We start from the raw sequence: 13214 nt of genomic DNA, 5'->3' as shown, positions 1-13214 counted from the left end.
TAATTACTTAGAGAGGATACCAATTTTTTTTTTCAATTTTACCCTTATATGATATTAATATTACACTTTTGTTTTTTGTTTTTTTGGTTTTAATTTCAAAACACACTTTTATTTTTATTTTTTTTTATTTCAACAATTCAAATATCAATTTAGTCCTTCCATAATTTGTCAAATTTCACTTTAGTCCATCGATAATAATAAAAAAGATTGTACACATATGCATCGCGTGTGCATAATAACTAGTATTTTATTAAAGTTGAACACATGATAATAACTACTTAGAAAAGACACAAACTTTTCTTCCAACTTTACCTTATATGATACTAATATTACAATTTTGTTTTTTGTTTTTTTTAAATTTCAACGCACATTTTTATTTTTATTTTTTTATTTCAACAATTCAAATATCAATTAATGTCTTCCATAATTTGTCAAATTCCACTTTAGTCCATCGATAATGATAAAAAAAATGTACACACATCGCGTGTGTAGAGTAACTAATATATATGATTGAGATCGATTTGATTTATGTTTTCAATAAAAAAATAATATTTTTGTTATATAAAATAATATTTTTCAATAGATCTAAGATTTAAAATTCGTACTCCAGTAGATTTTTTGAAAAGTATTGAAATAAATAACAAAAAAATATAAAAAAAAACTTAAAGTCATAAATCAAAGCTAATTACAATGATCCATATGCCACCAAACACGACTCTTACATGTTTATCTTCACCCAAAATAAAAATTAAAAAGCTAATCTTAATCCTAATTGTAAGCAACCCAAACCATGTGTTCATAATAAAGGGAAAATTCCCGTACGATTACCTCAACTAATTAATTATTATTGTGATTGATTAATTGATGAAATCCAACGGCTACGAAGAGTCGCAGGAACTGAGATCAACGGCGCTGGGACCATCTTCGCTTAGAGTGTAGCATTCCGCCATTTGTAGTCCGGAACCCAATTCTTCGCGATGAAATCTTCGAAGACTCTCCAAGATCCCCGATTCAGATATCCCGATCTCACCCGTTTTAAACGACGTCGTTCTCCGCACTTTCTGCGGCGGTGATGCTTCCTTGTTTAGAACGCACGCCACCGCTGCTGGCAGCGGAGCGCGGACGTTGAACTTATATGACGAGCAATATTGATCATCATCCTGTCAATGAATACAAATTAATCGCCCTTGTTAACCATATATATTAACAATGGTGGAAAAAAAATAGTTTCAGGAAGATTGATTTTATACATCGGACGCAACAAAAGAGACATTCTCGAGCCTGCGCTTCCTGGAAAAAACCGCTTCAGCACTACACGAACTACTCTCCGACAGAAGCGCAATCTGATTCTCCTCCTCCTCCACCACCACCTCCTTCCTTTCTTCAACTTCAGCACCAGTTATTCCTCTCTTTCCGTCAACACATTTCTCGCATACCGCCATAGTGGGGCTCAAAACAGCACCGGTAGCAGCCCACGTCGTCGGTGACCGGCACAGTCCGCATAGCAAACATCTGGAATGCCTCGCCACCAGAAAGTTGGCGGAATGAACCCTAGCGTCGCAACCCCAGCACAAGCTCGCCTTGTCCGATCTACAGTAAATCGCAGCCTTCAATTCACACAACTCACACCTCTTCATCTTCGAGAAAGAGAGTGAATATGAACTCGTATGGGCGAAGAATTCGCAGATCGGTGGAGAAAGCAACGATGAACGAGGGTGAATTAATTAAAGAAGCAACATCTTTGCAGTCAACACCACCAACTCAAAGCCCCGTTTTTAAATCCAAATTACGAAATTGCCATGCCAGATCCTTGTGGTGGATGTAGATTGGGGAAATTGCGCTGGGAAGATATTCTTATTTGTGTGGCGCAAACGACAGCGTACTTGAAATGGCAGAGAGGACGCCACGTGTCAGACCTAGGCACCCGGCGCCTTCCCTTAATATATTTTGATCAGCTGTTGTGACGTGGCGAGATCTGATTTGCCTACGTAGACACTGCTGGAGACGTGAGGTCANACTTTCATTTCCTTTCCAACGACGATTCTCAATGCAAATCGTCTTTTTCTTCCCATCAATTCTCGATACAGATCTTTCCAATCTAAGCAAACTCAATCGAACAAATGACTGACAAAAATCTGATAATATTAACGTTTATTTCGATTTATTGCTTCTGTTTCTTCGACTCGCTTGAAGAAGAAAGAGTCGACCTACAAACCGTAGACCAAAATTTTGATTTACCCAACATTTTATTTGAGTCGACCAAGATTTGTTCTTGGTCGACCAAGCCCGACCAAGAGCTTGGGTTGAAGCTTGGTCGACCAGGAGCCGACCAAGCTGCTCTTGGTCGACCAAAGAGCTTGGTCGACCAAAAATGTTGGGTAGACCAAGCTTATGGTCTACCCATTACCAAGCTCTTGGTCGACCAAAGAGCTTGGTGAGCTTGGTCGACCAAAGAGCTTGGTCGAACAAAAATATTTGGTCGACCAAGCTTATGGTCTACCCATTTGCTTGGTCTACCCATGGTCTACCCTTATGGTCCACCCATTTGCTTGGTCTACCCATAAATGGGTAGACGGGTAGACCATGGATAGACCAAGCTTATGGTCTACCCATTTGGGTAGACTTAAAATTTGGTCTATCCAACATCGACCCAGCTTGGGTCGACCTAGTGCTTGTTGATCAGTTTTTGGGTCGATCATGGTGATTTCTGGGTCGGCCAGGTTACTTCTGGGTCGACCTTGTTGATATTTGGGTCGACCATGTTAATCTCTGGATCGACCAAGGTTGCTTTTGGGTCAACAATTTTTCTAACATATGAATCCATATATTTGACAAATATGACCGATAATTACTTAATTTTGAAGGATAATTACACAATTTTGACCAATGTTGCATGTTTTTAACATATGAATCACATAATTTCACAAGTATGTTCTATAATGTTACATGATTATGTTACATGTTATGACATATGAGTCACAATTTCACAACTATGTTACATGTGTTTTGACATATGAGCTACAATTTCATAATTATGTTATATGTTTTAACATAATAATCATAATTTCACAATTATATTATATGTTTTAACATACGAATCACAATTTCACAACTATGCTACATGTTTTAACATATGAATCACAATTTCACAACCAACTATGTTACATGTTGTTTTAACATATGAATCACAATTTCACAACTATGCTACATATTTTAACATATGAATCACAATTTCACAACCAACTATGTTACATGTTGTTTTATTATATGAATCACAATTTCACAACTATGTTACATGTTTTAACATATGAATCACAATTTCACAAGTATGTTATATAATATTACATGTTTTAACATATGAATCACATATTTAGCTGGGTCGACACAAAGTAGACCTTGTTGTTTTTGGGTCGACCTTGTTTCTTTGCTTTTGGGTCGACCTAAAGGTATATCCTACAAAATTCAACAAAAATTAAGAGAATAAGATAATTAGAATAGATAAAAATTAATAATAATAATAAAAAAAACAAACCTGATATAATTGTAGATTTTCTTAGTCAACCAAAATTAGTTGACCAAAATGAATTTCTTCTTGGTTTGGTCGACCAAAGTGAAATAATAATAATAAAAATAAACATGACATAATTATGAATTCTTCTTGGTCAACCAAAATTAGTTGACCAAGAAGTCGACCAAGAATTCATCTTGGTCGACCAACAAGAATTCTGGTCGACCAAGAAAATTAATCTTGGTCGACCAATTTTTATGGGTGGACTCTTATTTTTTCTCAAAGTAGATTTTTTGTCGACTAAATTGATTTTGGGTCGACAGATCCTGATTTGGGGAAAAAAGGGTAGATGACATGTAAATTTTAATGGGGGAAAGATGTGTGTCGACCGAGGAAAAAAAAGATGAGAATTAATTAAGTTAAAGAGTTTAATTACAGTTAATATAATAATCAAAAGTCAGCTCCTTGTTTCTTAAAAAAAAGTCAGAGTCCGTGTTTTTTAAATACTTTCTCTCTCACTCCTGCTTTTTTAATTGGCCCTATGAGAAATCAAGTAAAAAATTGTATATTTTGTTATTTTATGATTTTGAACATTTATATTAATTTTGTATTTTTTATGAATAGTGGTAAAAATCACATGTTAATAGTTTCATACTCCATCGGTTTTAAATATATAGTCAAATTTTCTTATTTAGAATTATTATCTTTATCTTTTACCAATCTCCTATCATCATTAAATACATGAACTAATTCCAACAATTTTTTTATCTTATTAAAATATTCATTAAATGAAGATAAAATGAAAAATTTTACTGTAAAATTTAATTTTTCAATAAATTTCTTAATTTGTGTGAAATATTTCAAAACACACATAAACTTAAATATATTAGACGGATGAAGCATTAATATTAAATTTGTAACTATTGTAGAATTACTTTTCTGAGCCATGATTGTAGTATTGAGTAGGTATCACAGTGATAAGTGGAAGTTATGCACTTAATTAGTGATAAGAATCTGGTTCAATTATGTTAGTTTTAGACATAAATATGCTTGATTTTGTTTAGTGTTGTGTTTGCCAGATAAAAGAAATTAAAAGATAATTGAGATGTTTAAAGGAGGAGATAAGACTAAGAAGATGAATAATGAAGAGTCTAAGGAATTCAAAAGATGTGTGAAGTCAAATCTCAGTGCCTGCCCACAAGCGCTTAAGCGTCAAATTATGGAGAAAAAAATCGTTGTGGCGTCGGCGCCTCAGTGCCAGACCAAGACCCCCAAGCGCTTAGGATAAGTACTTTAAAGTTCGTAGAAGAAAATTAGGCGTCTCAACGCCACCTGAAGCGCCAAATACTCCTGTGCGAAATTGATTTAGAGTCCGTCCAAGTATGTGAAAACTCTATCGCTGAGGGTTTTATTCGAGATATCATTAGGTCTTTAATAAAAAGGGTAGGTACATAACACAGAACACACGTGAAAACACAAGGAGAGAACGAGAGAATTGCATGAGAAAGATTTTGAAGGCGAAGAACTTGCAACAAAGACGAAGACACCGATTCTGGGGACGGAGAAGCAACTTTAGCTTCGTTACTAGTATTCTTATCTTCTTAAATTCTTTAGACTGATGTTTAGATCTATAAACATGCATTGTTTTTTATTTATATTACATTATAAACCAATTTTCTATTCTAGAGGAATGTCGTAGTTTGGTTGGAAACAATATTTGTGACTTTTTGATTTATATAAGTGCATTACTCTTTGTCTAATTGTGGTTTCTTATTCTTAATGCTTTCAATGTACTAATAATAGATTACTGATAATAATTGAGGTCGAGGTATTCTTTTGTTGATATAGACCTCACTCTCATACGCCATATTAATATCTTGAAATCGATTGGTCAGTTTAGCTGGATTAGTTGACTTGTCAGTTGATATTGTTTCATCAAAAACAACGTGAACAGATTCTTCAACATTTAAATTCATTTTGCTAAATACTCGATGAGCTTTGCTAACTGAAGAATAATAAAGAAATATACCCTTATCTGACTTAGAATCAAAAGCAGCCAGATGATTTTTACCATTATTGTTAATTAAGTATTATTAAACAAATATTTTGAAATAGGATAACACAGATTGCTTGCCATGTCAGATCTGATATGGTGTCTTGTCATGTTTATTAATCATTGATATGTTATGAGTATAGCATGCTTCACTGTTTTGGCCCAAAACTTTTGAAAAATACCAGACTCAGAAAGTATTGTTCTAGCAGCTTATTTAAGAATTATATTCCTCCTCTCAGCATTTCCATTTGCTGAGGTGTTCTGGCTATAGAGAACTCATGCCTGATTCTATGGCTTTTCTAAAAAAGTAGACAAAGTTCGGTTGACAAATTCAATTCTTCTATCAGATATGATTTTGTCAATCTTTTTTGATTTTTCATTTAATTGTTTTTTGAAAATTTTGATTGGTTGAATAAAAATTTGGTCTTTTGATTTTAAAAAAATTACCCAAGTAAACCTTGAGAAATCATCAACAATAACCAGAGTTTATTTCATTCTCCCTAAGCTCATGACTGATATAGGACCAAACAAGTCCATATGCAACAGTTCTAAGCTTTGGGATGATGAGTTACACCTTTTATTTTTAAAATATAATTTAATTTACTTCCCAAACTAACAAGTTGAACAGACTTTGTCTTTAAAAAATCAATTTTGGGCATATCAGTGGCCAAAGAATTATTGCTTATATTTACAATGGCTTTGAAATTAAATGATTTAACCTCTTAAGCCACAACTAGTTCCTTGGTAAGTTAGAAGCAATGAAGCTCACTGGTTCACTAGGTTGAGTAGTCCAACTGATTTTGTATGTATTGCCACATATGTCACATATCATTATAATGCATCCAGAAGTATATTAAACAGTATACAAATGTTTATCTAACTCAAATGAGTAGCCATGATAACAAAATTGACTTATGCTAATAAATTTATATTTAAGATGTTCAAAGTTAGTACATCTTCAATAATAATGTTATTATTAATGAGCTTACTTTTACCCACGGTTCTACTTTGAGAAGTATCTCCAAATGTGATTTAAGGTCCAGAATATTGGATCAGTTGGAATATCAGTTGGGATTCTCCAATCATGTACATTGAACATCCATTGTCAAAGTACCAAGATTAGTTTTTGATTACTTCAACATTCAATCGCAAATTAAAAATAACTTTTGATCCCCATTCCTGCTTGGGTCCAGACTATATTAGTCTTTTTGGAACCCAAACTTATATCAGTTTAATTGAACGACCACTTGTTGTGTTCCAAAAAGGTTGTACATATGCATGTGTGTGGTATGTTCTGTGTGCAGTAGATACAAAATGTTTGTTAGCCCAAATTCGTTGATTTTCCTGTATTTTTTCTGAACAAGTTTGTTGTTAAAGTATCATTTAAGCTTTCATTTCATTGAGTTATGCCTAACAAAACTGGTTTGGTTAGGCTGCCAGCTTATCTTAACATTGGAACTCTCAAACACATAATCAACACTAAACTTTCCGCCTTTACTCATATTTTCATCAGGTTTTGCAAATTAAGGGATGAGTTCTTTGTGTTCATTTAGCAGACTGGATCTAACAAAATCAATATACTTTTCTTATCAGATTTCCAGTTTTGGTTGATTACTTGTCTCAACAATGCTTTCATTGTTGTTGAAACCGAGATCAGTTTTGTCTCCAAATAGTTTCTGCAACTCTTGCATTTCAGCTAAGGAAACTGAAGACTTGTTCCAAGATGAAACTAGTTTAGTTAGCTTCATATTCTCATATTAACCTCTGGTTCTCATCATGTATTATTTCATTCTCAGTTTTCAGTTTAACATTATCTATTTTTAGACTCAAAATTTCACTAGACTATTCTCTGTCAGGTTTAGTTTGGTTGTCTTGTAGATTAGTTTGCTTAGCTTTAACTTCTTCGAATGAGAGAGAAATTCTTTGGTACTCATTTATCATCTCATGTAGTGCAATGACAAGAACATCTCTTGTGAAATCAGTTGAACTAAAATCGTATATCTGTTCACTTGTAGATTCCAGCTCAGCGTCTTTGTTATTAAGCACTTCACTTCATCATCATCACTAGAACTGCTTGAGCTTTCTGGTTCAGATGTCTTAAAGTCTAAGTCAGCCCACTTTGACTTTCTTTCCTCTTACACCAACAACTTATACTTCATTTTGAAGGAATTCTTCTCATCTTTAGATCTACTTCTGTCTAAGGACTGTTTGCCTTTCTCAACTACTCTCTTGTCATCATTACTTGATTTGGTAAAGTCAGCTATAAAGTGCCTAGTTTTGCCACAATTGAAACAAGCGTTGTAATTATCAGTTGATTGCCTCTTTTGACAAGATATTCGGTGGGAGCCTTGAAAATTGCCTTAATTCTTTCTTAGAAACTTGCTCAACTTCTTCACAAACAATGACATGGCATCGCAGCTCAATTGCTCGGCTTAATTCTTACTCAAAACTGATGGTTCCAGTTTTACTGCCGTTAAGGCCTTGGTCAATTGAAATGTAGACTGATCATCCTCTCTTGTTTGCAACTCAAACTCGTACGCCTTTATGTCCACAAAAAGATCGTGCAACTCCAGTTTATTCAAATATCTAGATTCTCTCATTGCCTTTGTTTTCACATCTTATTCCTTGGGCAAAAACACGCATCACTTTTAGGATAACTTCTCGGTTACTGTACATTTTTTCAAGTGCTCTCAGTTCAATTGTAACGTCCCGAAAATTTAAAGGTCCACGCAAACCACATGCATGCAATTATTAAATTCTCTTGTATTTTAATTAAATGTTTTAATTGCATGAATTAATTATGTTGTGCATATTTGCATGTTCAAAAATATATTTTTCTACATTGTTGCATTAAAATATATTTTCAAAGGTTATTCGAGTTGCGTTGCGATCGAGGAACGAAGACCGATGGCTGAAAAATAGAAAATGTTTTTATGAAATAGTTGTTTTTAATTATTTAAAATATGGGTGATGCTTTTTCTTATTTTTGAAATTATGGGGTTTTGAGGTGATTTTATAAGCCGGGACCTAAATTTTATCGGTGTCGGTTTTCAACAAAAAAAAATAAATACGAACTTTTTGACAACCCGGCTATTTAATTCACAAACTATTTTTACCAAAACTATTTTAATATTTTAAATAAATCTTAATTAAGACTAATGGGCTTAAATTATGAGCTTAATAAGCCTAAGCTTAACTAAGGGTTTTACTAATATATAATAAGCTAATTACCCCAAACCTTACGTACCAACTCACGCCCCAAAGTCTGAAATTCTCTCCCAAAATACCTCAAAACACACGGCACACTCAACACAGTTTGCAGAAGAAAAATCGTGAGGTTGCAAGGAGGATTTCAAGCCAAAGGTCTTGCCCCGTTCTTCGATATCGTCAACGGTTTTCTTTTCGTACGTTAATTACGTAAAGACACGCCTATTCTTTCCTTCTAAAACATCATCACACCATATTATATTTTCCTTCTAAAACATCATCACACCATATTATATTTTCGTACGTTAATTACGTAATTACGTAAAGACACGCCTTTGAATTATTTTCGAAATTTCATGTTTATGGGTTCGATATTTGAGTTGTTGATCACCTAAAACATGTTTATGTATTGTGTAAGAAGCTGCCATGATTAGGACTCAATCCAGTACTGTTTTTCACAAATATTAGAGTCCTAGTTCATCACCATATACCCTGCAAACGAAAAACACGAAAGATAGAAGCATGTTGCTGTCATGGGAAACAAGGGGTTCGGTTTTTGTCTTCACGGCTAGGCTTAGTGTTGGCTTGATTCCAGGGCTAGCCAGGGCCGTAGGGGAGTCAAGGGAAGAGTCCTAGCCATTCTAGGACTCGAGCTAAGGGGATTGGGAGGAGTCTTTGACAGCAAGGACTCCTACCCGAGAACATTCAAGGGAGGCGCGCAGGGTTCAGCGCTTGCTCGGGGGCGTGCGGCTTGGCCTGGGGTTCGAAGGCTGGGTTTGAGTGAGTCCTTAGGGTCCTATATATTGATCAGCTGTGGTGACGTGGCGAGATCTGATTTGCCTACGTAGACACTGCTGGAGACGTGAGGTCACCTGATACCCACCTCAGGTCATGTGCACCTATTGGTTTCTTTTTTTTTGAGTTGAACCATATAAATTTGGGGTTATATCCGATTCAGTACCTATTATGTTTGAAGTTAGAACCCAATATATGGAGAGAGAAAATATCTTGAAAAATGCCATTTATACCATTTTTCTTTATTTGATTTTAATTGATTCTCGCGCTTCTCAAATGGTATCAGAGCCTAAGGTTAATTTATTTCAAACACATAATTTACTATTATAAAGAAACGAAATGTTTGAGGAGGAGAATTTCGAAAATTATGAATCCGAACTTATGTTCGAGAAAAATAATTTACAAGGTTTATTCCAATATTTTGGAATATATACAAGAGCATCTAACTACTGTTAGATATCAAGAGAAGAAAGAAATTCTTCAGCACCCTCAGATAAACCTATGATCCAAACAAATAAGTTTATGAAAATAGTACCAGATTCTTCTAAGATCTCTTCAGATCTTAGGGAAATCCAGAAGACAGTACAAAATTATGACAATATGCTATAACTTGGTCATCTTCTCAAGAACCACCAAGGGAAAGTGTGGGATCTCAAAATATAAATATGAGAGAATCTTAATCTGATTTCCATACTGGTGGAGGATCACACCGAGCGGGAACAAGGACAAGGAGAAATCAAATTCCGTTGCACCAAACACCATGTGGAAGAACTATTTTAGATCCTATACATCCTTACGGGGTTATGCTTAACCTTGATGTATTAGATTTCAAAAACAGAGAAGAACTCATAGACGATTGGACATCTGCTATGAGAATCGCATCAGGAACATTTGATCTCAATAAAGAAGGATTCATTAAACCTTTAGAAATGAGTCTTATGGGATCAGTGAAAATTGCTTGGGACATGACTTCATTAGAAATGAAAGAGTCCGTCCTAGCTGGTGAATCTCTCAGTGAGATTGTTGGAAAAATGGCTACCTTATTTAAAGCACAATTTATAGGGGTAGACTATTTTAACAATCAAGATACAGAGAAGAGGAAGAAATATACTCAAGCTCTGTATAGTATTGAATTACGTGACATATGTTTAGTAGATGAATACATTATGTTATTCACTAAATATAGAAGAAATTCAGGAGTCAAAGAAGATATAGCCATGCAGTTATTCTTCGCCAAGATGCCAAGTCCCTGAAGAGAAATGCTCATAAGAGAATATGTACCAGGAAATCCAGATACATTGGCAAGAAGAGCCTCTTTCCTTAAAGGAAAATTGGCGGAATGGTGCCATTTGGCAGCATTACAAAAAAATTACAAACGATTAAGGGGTATTAACAAGTGTACTCCTTTGTATTGTAAGGAAAATGATCTTCCAACAATTATTGAGAGTAAACCAAAGAAGCATAAAAGGAAAAGTTTTAGGACTCATCTTTATGCTAGAAGTGGAAGAAGTGGTCTAGACAGAAAGCCAGATCTTACAAATCTGGACAAAGAAGCAGACCATCAAGAAGTAGGACATCCTCCCAAGCATCGAGTACATCTCGAAGCACAGGAAGAAGACCTACAAAGAAAACTTTTAGAAGAGCTCATACACGAGCTAATGAAAGTTTTAAGGATTGTAATTGTTGGACATGTGGAGCAAGAGGTCATATCTCAACCAACTGTCAAGAAAATGAAAAAAGAGGTATTAAACGTTTCGATCCAACTCCGGATATTGAAGAAGTAGTTTATTACCAAGATCTTATTCAGGTATACCAATTTGAAGACATTGCCTCAGATGAGAGTAAATATGAAGAAGAAGAAGTTCTAAGTCAGGGAGAATCCGATGGAACTGAATCGGAATCTGACTGAAGACGAGGTGTTTCGACATGAAACACATGAGGATTTGTCTGGTTTCTTTAGCCAGACAACAATATCTCAAAACATGGTCCAAAGGATCATGAAAGAAAATCATAGTCTACAGAGATATCAAGGATTCTCTGTAGGACAACTAAAAAAGTTCTTAGGAAATCTTGGCCTAAGAAACAGAAAACATCATCTAATCTATAAGGTCTTCAGAAGGGAAATGGCAATCCCAATGGAACTTACTGGAAATAGAATGGAGATGCAATTAATTCCTTCTGAAGAAATTAAGGAGGAATTACAAAAACTCAAGATAGAAGTAGCAAAGACTATGTTTTGGATTCATATTGAAGCAATCCAAATTATGATAAAAGCTACTTTCAAAGAAGATATAGATTCACCCATTGATATTGCTATATGCGATAAAAGAATGGGGAACCTTCAAGATTCTTTACTGGGAACTATCTCAGGAAATCTCTGTATAGGAAAAATTGTAGGAGTAATCTATCCAAGGATATCCTACAACCTAGCAGATCGAGATTTCAGTCGAGCCTTGATATTGCATCAAAATTTCAAGGAAAAAAGGCTGATGAAGGAAGGTAATAGACCATATTCTATTACCTATCAAATCTCATATGCTCTATCTAATACACATCATTCAGAGTTGTTTATTAGAAATGAGTTTATTGAGATATCAGAAATATTCGGAAAAGTTTCTCAGGCAATTTATCCAGAACGAGTTGAGTTTCCGGTAATACAGGAAACAGATATCCAAATACAAGACAAACCGATTCTACAAAGGAATCAAAGTCTTAGATTGGAATCAAGAAGACTATCTTTTCAAGGAGATATGATTACAAGCTACAGATGGGGAAAAACCCCTATCCAAGAAACCCAACAGGAGCTAAAATTTTTTTTCAACAATAGGAAAGCTTAGATGCCCAGAAGGGTGGAAGGAAGTCGAAATAGTATTTGATATTACGAAACAAAGGAATCAATTTCCTTGTAATACCATATACTATTTAGAACAACCTGTGATAGGAACTTACCAAGGAATGATCCAGGTTGGAGAATTGGAATTTAATATCACAGGAGTTCCAGAAAAAGAACCAGATCAACTAATTCTTGGACTAGAATTTCTCGAGGAACACAAACCTTGGAAACTTTAGAGTATGGAATGGAGTTTATGGCAGAAGATAAGATGTGGAAAATTCAATTACCACAAGTCCATTCTCCATATACATTCCAGTAGGAATGTTATATGAGCAATATAAGGCAGAATATTTTGCTGCTTATATTGATTCAGGTGATGGAATCTGTACAGCAAAACGAGAAGTTTTTCCAAATAGTTTGGAAGAAGAATTACCTAAGATTGCTGGAAGAGATTTTTCCATATGGATCTTAATCTTATGTAAAAGGGATTAAGATGAATGAAATCATGATTGGCAGTGCGGGGGAAACACATTGGTACAAGGTGAAAACACTACCAATTTATTTCCATAATACCGGAGCTGATATTTTGTTAGGAAACAATTTCCTACAAATGTTCAAGTCCTATACTCATGAAAATGAGACTAGAATATTAGTGTTTACAACTCTTTTTAACCACAAAATCATAGTCCAGAGACTACGAGAGGCATTTTACAAAAAATTGCCAATCCAATTTCGCAGCAAGCGTGGTGATTCAGGACAACTTCTGAACCCAAAAATGAAAGATTCCAGACGGTTCGGAGAAACAATGCACCAGTTAA

At 34.8% G+C, this 13214-nt stretch overlaps 1 protein-coding gene across 1 annotated transcript; it reads right to left on the bottom strand.

Moving 5' to 3' along the window:
• Positions 1-647: 647 nt before the first annotated feature.
• Positions 648-1825, bottom strand: LOC140977543 (uncharacterized). The gene is made up of 2 exons (XM_073442291.1): positions 1251-1825; positions 648-1160 (listed from the first exon to the last, which is right to left on the bottom strand). Exons 1-2 carry the CDS (start codon positions 1635-1637, stop codon positions 879-881), a joined length of 669 nt encoding a protein of 222 aa, XP_073298392.1. The 5' UTR covers positions 1638-1825; the 3' UTR covers positions 648-878.
• Between the last annotated feature and the right edge of the window lie 11389 nt (positions 1826-13214).

The sequence above is a fragment of the Primulina huaijiensis genome, chromosome 5 (assembly GCF_012295235.1).
Source record: "Primulina huaijiensis isolate GDHJ02 chromosome 5, ASM1229523v2, whole genome shotgun sequence".
Taxonomy (NCBI): Eukaryota; Viridiplantae; Streptophyta; class Magnoliopsida; order Lamiales; family Gesneriaceae; genus Primulina; species Primulina huaijiensis.
This window is presented reverse-complemented; position numbering and strand designations above follow the sequence as displayed.